Here is an 11517-nt window from a genome sequence, read left to right as displayed (position 1 = left end):
AACAACCGGAAGTACCCGAGAACTGACAACACGCTGATATACTGATGAACTGACCCTCGGTGGCAGAGAGGAGTTGCCGTCAAGTGGAGCGTGGGAGGCGAAGGGCCAGAGAGAGGCCAGACCTGGAAGGAATCCAGCTGGAACGAGGAGTTCTATGAAAGACCAGAACTATTCAATTGTAAAAATCCTCACGGGGGTTTAGAACAGCCTGCCTATGTAAACCACCTTGGATTAAAGTCTGAGGAGAAATCTGATGACCAAAGAAAGGCGGTACATAAATACCTGTATAAATAAATAAAAATCTTCTCTACGCCCGTCTTTGTAGATGCAAGGCATATGCAATTTTGAGTCAACCTGCACTGATTTCCATGTGTAAAGGGACACACTGATGTGGGTATAGGCTTGTCCCTGCCACATACAGAACTCTTTACCCAGTCATGTATGGGTGAGGCGACAGGCTTCCATGCATATAGCCGATATAAACGATGAGGTTCATGTGGATACCCATTTCTGTCTGTAACATGAATTTCATCGAGTCCTCAACTGGTGCCATTGCGAATATGGAAGAATGGGGACTTTAATTTAGAACTACATACACAAAAGAGACCCATAAAATTATGTATCTGGTAATTCCCTTCATTCAGCAAAAACAATGTAATGCCCACCATTTTGCTTTCTTCAGGAATAAGAAATGGAACAGCATAAGGTTCCATTGGGTCAAGATAGGAAGCTTTGTTCTCCTGAGTCAGTGCATTGGTCCTTCTTGCTCAATTTTGTTGACATAAGAACATAAGCAGATCCCTATTGAATGAGGCCAAGGGCCCATCTAGATCTTCCAGTATCCCACAGTGGCCCACCAGATGCCTTGGGCAGCACACAAGACAACAAGTTACCTTCATCCAGGTGCTGCTCCCTTGCACTTGGCATTCTTAGATAGCCTACTTCTAAAACAAGGAAGTTGCACATACCCATCAACTTTGTCACCCATGATGGATTTTTCCTCCATCAAGCTGTCCAATCCCCTTTCAAAGGCATCTAGGCCAAATGCCATCACCACATCCTGTGGCAAGGAGTTCCACAGACTAATTACACTAACTGGCTCTCAGACAGGAATCTTTCTCTGTTCAATCTGGAGCTATCTGGAATTGAACCTGGAGCCTTCTGCATGCAAAGCATGTGTTCTGTCGCTAAGACCCAGCAGCTTCAACCAGTACTTTCTTAGGCATTTAGAGTGGCAACTATAAACAAAAATATTCAAGGAAAATATGAATAAATGCATTCAGTTTCCCTAGTCCACTCATGCAGATGCTGGGTTTGTTCAATCTCCACTGAAAAGTTCATGGGGGAAAAAATGCAGAAGTTAAAAATTTATGGCTGAAATCAATCAATAAGCTTCTGCATCTCAGAAAAGGTTCCACAGTACAGTGAAGCCACAGGAACTTTCATTTGCACCAGGTCACTTGCCTATAGCTTTCCTCAAGGCAGCCTTCACCTCTTTATTCCTTATAGTGTATATAAATGGATTTAGCAACGGTGTCAAGACGGTGTTAAGGACTGAGATCACTTTGTTGAAACTGAAGGAAGAGTGCGCTGTGGGTTTCAAGTACATGAAGAGAACAGCTCCATAAAGAATGATGACCACTGTGAGGTGGGAAGCACATGTCGAGAAGGCTTTCCGCTGTCCCTTCCTGGAAGGGATACTCAGGATGGTTGAGATGATGTAGATGTAGGAAACCACCGTGAAGATAAAAGAACTTGGGATTATGGTGACCGTTCCCAACAAACCCAGAAATTCAATGAGGTTGGTGTTTGCACAGGCCAATTTCAAAATGGGGCCAATGTCACAGTAGTAATGGTCAATGACGTTGCCGGCACAAAACGGCAGCTGCAGGAGCAGAGCTGCCTGGCTGAAAATGACCACAAAGCCCAGGGACCAAGACCCCAGTGCCAACAGAGAACAGAGCTTCTTGGTCATAATTGTGGTGTAATGCAAAGGCTTACATATGGCGATGTATCTATCGAAGGACATGGTAGAGAGGATAAGAAATTCAGTGATGCCTAGGAAGAAATGAAAGAAGGACTGCACTAGGCAGCAACGGAGGCAGATGGTCGTCTTGGTGATCAGGAAGGTCTCCAGCATCTTCGGGATGACGGTCGTGGTGTACCAGATCTCAAGGAATGAGAGGTTGCTCAGAAAGAAATACATAGGGGTCTGGAGCTGTTGGCTGACCCTCACGATCAAAATGATGAGGCCGTTGCCGGCCAAGGTGAGGATGTATATGATGAGGATGAGGGTAAACAGTGACCGATGCCACTTTCGTAGACGTGGGAAACCTAGAAGAACAAACTCGTTCACGGACGTCCCATTGACCATGCTCATGTCTTGAGAGGAAGATAAACAAAGGAGACAAAGGGATGAGAAGGATTGGTTGGCAACCTTCAGTCTCGAAAGACTATGGTATAAGCCTACAGCACCCAGTATTCCCAGGCGGTCTCCCATCCAAGTACTAACCAGGCCTGACCCTGCTTAGCTTCCAAGATCAGACAAGATTGGGCATGTGCAGGGTAACAGTAAATTAATGAATTCCTGTGAGAATGGAGAGGGATAGACAAGTAGATGCAAACAGCCAACAGCAGTGATTTTCAATCACTGTGCCATGGCACATGGGCGTGCCACAAATGGTCTGCAGGTGTGCCACGGGAGTTTGGAGGGTCACATATTAGTAGAGCCTTTGGGGGATGTGAGCCCATGGCCGGCAGGGCAGAGTACCTTGTCAATTGTCAAAAAACTGGTGGTGTGCCTCGACAGTTTAAATATCTTTTCAGTGTGCCACGAAATGAAAACGGTTGAAAATCAATGACCTAGAGTCACAAGTCACAGATAGGAGATATTAGTGTGGAAGCCACTGAGATTGTGGCAGAACATCTCTTGTTTTCACCACGTCTCACAGGGTTCTCCCTCCCCCAAGGATACGGGAACTTGAGTCTTTAAAAGACAGTCCTCTAAATGTGTACGTGTAAAAAGGAAACACAGTCCATGAGTCTGGGAGAATAGAAATAACCTTGTAAATTGGGACATAAACACCTTTCCTTTTCATGTTTATATCCATTGAATTGTTATTCAATTTACAGATCAAAAAATCTTCCTTCTACTTATGTTAGGCAGCTTTATGTATGACATTACCTATTCTAGTTAAGGCAGTGTACCTGGGGTTTCCAAACAGTCCCTCATAAAGAACCTGACAACATCTTGGGGTGCTTATCTCCAACAGGGAGACTGGATCGTCTCAGAGTTCCTCAGAGCATGTCCTGAGACTCAAGGTGTTTTGTACATGGGGTTCCCAAATAGCCCCTCATCAGGAACCTGACCATATCTTGGTGTGCTTATCTTCCACAGGGAGGATGGATCATGGTTCCTCTGACTATGTCCTGAGACTCAAGGTGTTTGTCATCTTGTCTCCCTGCAGATGTTATGCTTTTGTTTTCATACACTTTAGAGAAGTTTAAACTTTGTCAGTGTCCTTCAGGAGTAATCGCAAAAGGGGTAACCAACAATTGTGATGTTCATACATTTTTTGGTAAATGTCCAAAGAAAGATATTTGGAAAACTAATGGTCAACAAACTAACAATTTGCTATAAATATTTGAAGGGTTGCGTGTGTGTGTTTCCTGCAATTTGTTATTTGCAGGATCACTTGCAGTTGCCTAGACTAAAATGAATCATGTGGACAATCAAATGTTTAGCTTTCGAACTAATAGTATTGCAAGTATGGACTGTTCAACAAGCTGCTTCTTTGTTCACGGAGCAGATTAAATCTAAATCAGACCATGTCATTGATGACTGTCATGGTGTACAATGCCAGAATGTTTTGATTTACAGATTCTCTCTCTCTCTCTCTCTCTCTCTCTCTCTCTCTCCTGATTATCTGGTTAATTCCTGTGTACCCCCAATTTCAAAGTCAAAATGCATTCATATTCATCTTTACTCAGAAATAATTCCCATCATGTTCAATTAAGTTTTTAAACACAAGACCCATTTATGCTGGTGATACCTGCTCCCCCAGGAACTGTGTTTACAATTAAAATCATATTAATGTGTATTTTCAAAATTTCAAAAATTCCAGCAACAGCCTTCAAATGACCCATCTACCATCTACCCAACTTGTCTGTAGTTGGTTGTTTCTCCACTTTGCACTATACCAAATGATCATAGACCACCCGCTCAGTCTGAAGGCCCCAGTATTGTTGTAGGTCAATGGTTCCCAAACTTGTTAGCACCAAGACGCACTTTTTAAAATGACACTTTATCGGGACCCACCTAGGTTATCAAATTTTTAAAAAAGGAGATCTAGAAAGAAATATATTTATTTATAAGTAAAAATAACCAGAAAGAAGATCTTCAAACATTTATCTCCCTATATTCTTTCTTTCTTTCTTTCTTTCTTTCTTTCTTTCTTTCTTTCTTTCTTTCTTTCTTTCTTTCTTTCTTTCTTTCTTTAAGGAGAGGTTATCTATATAGATACTTACATAGTCTTTCATTCACTGAGAGGTGACAACAGTCAACAGGGGAAAAAAGCTGTATCTGAGTTGTCTCATAACATCTTCTGATATACTGTATATATAAAACGATCAAAGATCCCTTGATTGTACTTATATTTTGAAACAGTCAGCCTCTCAATTCTTCATATAACTTGCTTCATTCACAAGGATATCTCTGCTTCATTCACCAGGATATCTCTTGCCTTTCTTTTCCCTCTTCATTCACCAGGATATCTCTTGCCTTTCTTTTCCCTCTTCATTCACCAGGATATCTCTGTCCTTATTTTCCGTGAATACTGAATTATTCTTCTGAACATTCAGTCTCTCAAGCTAAGCCTATGAGCCAAGAGGGATCTCATCATAAACTGCCCTGTGCATCACATTAATTAGTGTAATTCTCATTAGTGGGAAGCAGGTACAACTGCTTTATATATCCATTTTCAAAATCTGAGCAGATGCCCACATCTTTTTTTCAGTTGCATCATATCAGGACCAAAGTCTCTGTTCTAGAATCATGTAAATGCTCTAGTCTCTGTTCTAGAATCTGTTCAAAGTCTCTGTTCTAGAATCTGTTCAAAGTCTCTGTTCTAGAATCATGTAAATTCTCACACCAAGAGCCTCTTGGACAGGATCTCTGAGCAGACCGTTCAGAGTGGCCATCCCCAACCATTGTAGGTGACCATATTGGATGATGTAAAGAAAAAAAATTCATCCTCCAGAGCAAGATAATGTTTTTGTACTGCTTTGTTGCTTCTTACTTGGTTCCTATAAAATCCATACTACCCTACAATGCCCAGTATTCCAAGTCATTGGGGTAACTGTTATCGTGTATTCATTCATTGATTCATTCATTGCACTTGCAGAGACCTGAAAACCTGGTGCAAGTAGACCCCATTTTGCACCCTTCACCCAGAATGGCTCCAAAGGGGTGGGGGGGTCCACTTGCTGGCATATTCAGGGCGCTGCAAAACTTAGAGCCCCTCTAGCCATGCCGCTGTTGATAAATACAGGCACCCCAAAAAGGTTATGGTTAAGGATTTGTGAAGCTGTTTATTACTGCAGGTATTTATTTCTTCCTCTAGGGGAAATTATTACTAGGGTCTGCCACTCTTAAGCATGGTTTTCCTGCACAAGAGATTGTGAAACTCCAACAGCACTGTAAGATGGGAGAGGAGAAAAGGAAGGCGAGTGGGCCACAATCCACCCGCACTACATCCAGTTGCTGTGGCCTCCTTGAGCACAATCTGTGCTCCACCCCCTTCACTGTGACCATAGAAACATGAACAGCCAGTGGTGTCGTGAGGGGGGTGTGGGCTGCACCCGGTGACATGCACGGGGGACGGTGATACCACTATTCACCAAAATTTTTATAATCTTGGTTTTTTTTGAATAATATTGCCACGTTATAAATCATTCGATGTGCGATTTCATGCAGAATGCAATGAAATAAACCGTTGGGAAATGCCTCTATTCTATCAAAAGTCACAGTCAAAAAACCAGCAGGGGTGGGGCGATTGTGCGTCACCACATCCACTGCCTGGTATTTTGCCCCACCCACTGCATGGAAGGTGGTCCATCTTGGGGGTGACGCACTGGCCCCATCCTGAGCTGCAGTGGAATCCTGAGCATGCCAGGCAGCTGCCAGCAGCTTCCCAGAGGTAAGGTAAAATGCCCTGCAATGGGGCTACTTGACTCTGTGCCAGCTATTTAGCTGGCGCACAGCAAAGCAGTCCTGTGTCAGGCTGGGTTGCCCAATGTGGGTCTATGGATCTGGCCCAGTCCTGCCCCCCTCCTTCCCCACCCCCTCCCCACCACACCTTCTCCCCACCCTTGCCCCACCCTGGAACACCTACCCCCCACTTACCTCTCTGCTGCCCAGCACTCACCTGGAGCTCTGGATGGCAGTCACCCACCTGGCGCTGGCTGCACTGGCTCGGGGTGGTAAGTGCAGGCATGTCTTATAGCTCGTGTGCATCAGTGCTGAGCCAGCACGCAATGTTCAGGATCAGGCCCACAAACCCTTGTGACACCACTGCCAAAAATCCTGCAAGGTGGAGTAGAACTGTGTTTTCAATGCCATGTTTGAGTTTATTTTCCATCCTTCAGTTAATACCCCATGCCATCTCTTCTTCTTCTTCTTCTTCTTCTTCTTCTTCTTCTTCTTCTTCTTCTTCTTCTTCTTCTTCTTCTTCTTCTTCTTCTTCTTCTTCTTCTTCTTCTTCTTCTTCTTCTTCTTCTTCTTCTTCTTCTTCTTCTTCTTCTTCTTCTTCTTCTTCAAGGTTGTGAGCCCCCTAGGGAAAGGGCTAGAACTAACATGTAAAAGAAATGAGTCCTCTTGATGGGAAGGGGAAAGGCAGGATATAAATAATTTAAATAATAATAACATTAACAATAATACGTATTTTAAACAATAATAATGGTAATAAAATTATTGAACAAATGATTGGTCACTTGCCCCATAGCTCAGTATCGTGAATATGTACATGTTCGGCCTTGGTTAGCATGTGGAGCCTGAACCAAACTAAGTCAGTAACGGAGAAGTGGCTCGCAGTTCCAAGCTGCAAGAATGCGAGTAAACAAACAAAAAGATTGTTGTCTCGCCTTTGCTGGCCAGAAAGGACAGACATCAAGAATTACAACCCATTGGAATGCAGCACCTTTGCAGACAGAACGGTGCCTTATCAAGCTGATGAAATGCAGCTGTGGATCTCCAGTTGGGAGGGCTAAGAACTAGGAGGGCTGGCAACCAGGCCCACTTGGAGAAGGTTCTGTCCTCAAAAGTTTCTGATTGGACAGTCTAAATAAGTATGAGGTCACCGCAGTACTATTAGCATGTGAAGATAATAATGAGTGCCCCAAGGGGTGAGTCCGGTTCTTCTTGGACAGAGGTTTTGGGTGCAAAACCTACACGCTGTGAGCTCCATTGTCCACCATGGCCATCTGGCCTCACAGGGAGCCTGGAGCTAAAAGATCTATAAGAATAGCTGACCCAGGTGAGAGATAGGGATTAATAGAGATAGCCAGCTAGCTTTGTTATTTTATTGCTGATCCGTTTCCTAGATGTTTATGCCTCTAGCATTTACTGACTTATGTAACCTATGTAAATCTTCTTTCAGGAACTTTTTCTTCTTATGGATTGCAGTCTTGACAGCATCTTTCAAATCTAAAATCTCTTTTACTAAGTTGTTGCATTTTCTGTTTGGGACAAAGTTTCAGAATCCTGCCTAGCCGTTCAGCAAGCTACCAAGTGCTCATTGAGGTCTAGTAACTTGAGGACTAAAGCTTTCATTGGAGAAAGTGCTCAGTGCCTGCAAGGGATAGAGTTAAGCCTAGAGGGTCTCAGTGTCCCTGGACTGAAGCACTGGCACATACAGGGTGGTGGCAGTACTACTGGACGGGGGGGGCCTTGAGGGCTTTAGGGTTTGAGAACCAAGAACTCTGAGCACCCCAAACCCCCCCCCCCAAGTTTGTGACAGGAAAGTCATTACCCAGCAATCACTTCTCTCCAGATGCTTGAGCTGGTAATGATGATGATGATGATGATGATGATGATGATGATGATGATGATGATGATGTGAACTTTATTTATATCCTGCCTTTCTCCCCACAGGTACCCAAGGCGGCTAACCATTTCCCACACTAGTTGTATCTGCCAGGGCCTCTGTGAGGCATTTTATCAAGGGGTACATAGTTTATTTTGGGCCCCTTCCCAAAGGGGGAGGGGCAGGGAGGTAAAAAACAAAGCAGAGAGAGGGAGCGAGAATAGCCTTTGGAGCCCAGATCTACCAGGCTTCCCAATGTGGAGCCCAGGTCTATCTGCTCATGCATCATTGGTAGCTACATATGGTAATACGGAAAGCCAAACACACTCCCAAGTCTCTCTAAAATCTTTTAAATATCATTGCAGAAAGTTACCATCATCGTATTGAGGCTCACACACTAGAACAGAAAGTGTCCTGTGTGTACAAAAAGTTCCTTCTGCAGCAGCTGTAGTCCCACAGCTGTGTCCCTAAGCTCCTGTACTTCATGGAGTACTTCATGGAGTACTTCATGCTTCATGGAAGCATCCATGAAGTGGGATCCACCAGCCAAAGAGCTACTGTGGCAGGCCAGTTTCCTCCCAAATTTGACCCTGTGTTAAGGAGGGTGATGTATGCATCCTTGGGCTGGTACTTATGGCTTGTGGTTGCGACGTGCCCACAGTAGTGCTCCTAGCAGTGCCCCCAGCATAAGAACATAAGAACAGCCCCACTGGATCAGGCCATAGGCCCATCTAGTCCAGCTTCCTGTATCTCACAGCGGCCCACCAAATGCCCCAGGGAGCACACCAGATAACAAGAGACCTGCAAGGCATCCTGGGAATTGTAGTTAAGAACATAAGAACAGCCCCACTGGTTCAGGCTAGAGGCCCATCTAGTCCAGCTTCCTGTATCACACAGCGGCCCACCAAATGCCCCAGGGAGCACACCAGATAACAAGAGACCTGCAAGGCTTCCTGGGAATTGTAGTTAAGAACATAAGAACAGCCCCACTGGCTCAGGCCAGAGGCCCATCTAGTCCAGCTTCCTGTATCACACAGCGGCCCACCAAATGCCCCAGGGAGCACACCAGATAACAAGAGACCTGCAAGGCTTCCTGGGAATTGTAGTTAAGAACATAAGAACAGCCCCACTGGCTCAGGCCAGAGGCCCATCTAGTCCAGCTTCCTGTATCTCACAGCGGCCCACCAAATGCCCCAGGGAACACACCAGATAACAAGAGACCTCATCCTGGTGCCCTCCCTTGCATTTGGCATTCTGACATAACCTAGCACTGGCTAGGAAAAGTAGTGGTGTGGATATCCTGCACCAAAGCGTAATTAGGAATGGCAGGGGTGTTTATGGATGGGTGAAGTCCGTTACATAAGACGTGCTTGCTTCCTGAGGCCAATATGGCACTTTTATTGGCAAACTGATCCTGGTATGCAACTGGCAAGTCTGGAAAATATATACAGGGGTGTCAAACATAAGGCCTGGAGGCCAGATGGAGCCCTTGGAAGCTCTTTAACTGGCCCCTGTGGTAACTGGACTTTCCCAAGGTCACTGTTTCACCTGCACCACTTCTGCAGAGGTTCAGGGAGAGAAAGACAGAAGGAGGCCTTAGAAGGCAAGGAACGGTATTGGGGGGGGGCAGACCAAGAGGGGATATTATACTAATATAATGAATTATTTCAAATTATGCTTGAACATACCAAAAAATGGTCCTTTAACCTTTACTGAGAATCTTGTGCTTTCTCAATGAAATCTGTTTATGCTCTACACATACAAGGTCTCCGGTGATCTAAAGTTACTCTATCTGAATTCTCAACCACATTTCACATTTTCATATCAACCAACTACCAACTACAGACTTAAGATACTGTTTTAGAAATCTTCTTTCAGGAACTTTTTCTTCTTATGGATTGCAGTCTTGACAGCATCTTTCACTTCTGTGTTCCTGATTGTGTATATAAAAGGGTTTAGCATTGGAGTGAGGGTGGTGTTCAAGACCGCTACCAGCCGGGTTAGATGAGATGAGGAGTGGACATTGGGCCTCACATACATGAAGACGAGGGCTCCGTACAATATGGAAACCACAGTTAGGTGAGACGTGCAGGTGGAGAATGCCTTCTTGCGCCCCACAGCTGAGGGAATGCGCAGGATGGTGGAGATGATAAAGATGTAAGACACAATGGTGAGGATCAAGGTCATGATAACAGTGAGGACAGAGGTGAGTAATCCCAGAGACTCAATGAGGTGGGTGTCAGCACAGGTTAGGCTCAAAATGGGACCGATATCACAATAAAAATGGTTGACAACATTAGACCCACAGAAGGGCAACCTCCACACATAGAGACTTTGGAAAAACATAATTAGGAGCCCGGCATACCATGTGGCCAAGGACATCTGAATGCAAACTTGTTTGGTCATAATCATTGGGTATCGAAGTGGCTTGCAAATGGCTAAATACCGGTCAAAGGCCATTGCTGTAAGGATGAAAAGTTCTACACTGCCAAAGACGAAATGGAAAAAGCCCTGAGCCAAGCAGCAAATGAAACAAATAGTGGTCTGCCTTTCCAGGAGTGTCTGAAGCATCTTGGGCACAATGGTTGTAGTGTAACAGATCTCCAGAAAAGCGAGGTTGCTCAAGAAGATGTACATGGGTGTCCGAAGCTTTGGCTCAATGACTACAATAAGTAGAATAAACCCATTCCCCGCTATCGCCACAACATACATGAACAGACCAACTGCAAAGAAGAGTGTATGTAGTTCATAGAAAAATGGTATTCCCAGTAGGATGAATTCAGTCACTGTTGATGAATTCATGACTTCCATCTTATTCTAAGATGCTTCAGAAGACATCCAACATTTCACAGGTCCGCATGGAAGCAGTAATTTAAATAAAAAAAAACAAGGAAAGATGTTGAGATTTGGTGAAGTTCAAACACTTGGTAACGGACTCCTGTGGCTTCTTTCTTCTGCAGTAAGAGTTAAAAGATGTTTGTTGCAGTGTTAGATTTCTAGTTGAAATGAACAAATGTCTCCCTAAAGTCTACTGCCTTTTAAAATCAATGCTGCCTGATCATGATCCTGTTTAATTAAATCCCAAAACTAAAAAAGGAAGGAAAACTTTGGTGGAGATCTCAGAACATCTCCGTACTGACAATGAGTTAGGGCCCAATCCTATCCAACTTTCCAGCCCTGGTGTAACCATGCCAATGGGGTGTGCACTGCATCCTGTGATGGGAGGGTAGTTGTGGAGGCCTCCACAAGGTAAGGGAACATTTGTTCCCTCATCTAGGAGCTGCACTGCAGGTGCACTGGCACTGGAAAGTAGGATAGGATAGAGCCCTTAGGGTGCAATCCTGATAAACTTTCCAGTAATTGTGCAACTGTTTCAATGGGACATGCACTGCATGCTGTTGTGGTGGGTCAATCACAGAGGTGTCCTCTAGGTAAG

The 11517-nt window shown here is 44.5% G+C and overlaps 2 protein-coding genes across 2 annotated transcripts; both read right to left on the bottom strand.

Annotated features, from left to right (window-relative positions):
• Positions 1-1456: 1456 nt before the first annotated feature.
• Positions 1457-2374, bottom strand: LOC136654355 (olfactory receptor 6X1-like). Its single transcript, XM_066631327.1, has one exon. The coding sequence runs from the start codon at positions 2372-2374 to the stop codon at positions 1457-1459; it is 918 nt and encodes a 305-aa protein (XP_066487424.1).
• Positions 2375-9941: 7567 nt separating this feature from the next.
• On the bottom strand, positions 9942-10793 carry LOC136653591 (olfactory receptor 6X1-like). Its single transcript, XM_066630483.1, has one exon. It carries the CDS (start codon positions 10791-10793, stop codon positions 9942-9944), a length of 852 nt encoding a protein of 283 aa, XP_066486580.1.
• Positions 10794-11517: the final 724 nt, after the last annotated feature.

This window comes from Tiliqua scincoides, chromosome 5, assembly GCF_035046505.1.
Source record: "Tiliqua scincoides isolate rTilSci1 chromosome 5, rTilSci1.hap2, whole genome shotgun sequence".
NCBI lineage: Eukaryota > Metazoa > Chordata > Lepidosauria > Squamata > Scincidae > Tiliqua > Tiliqua scincoides.
Note: the sequence above shows the minus strand (reverse complement) of the source record. Positions and strands in the feature narration are given on the sequence as shown.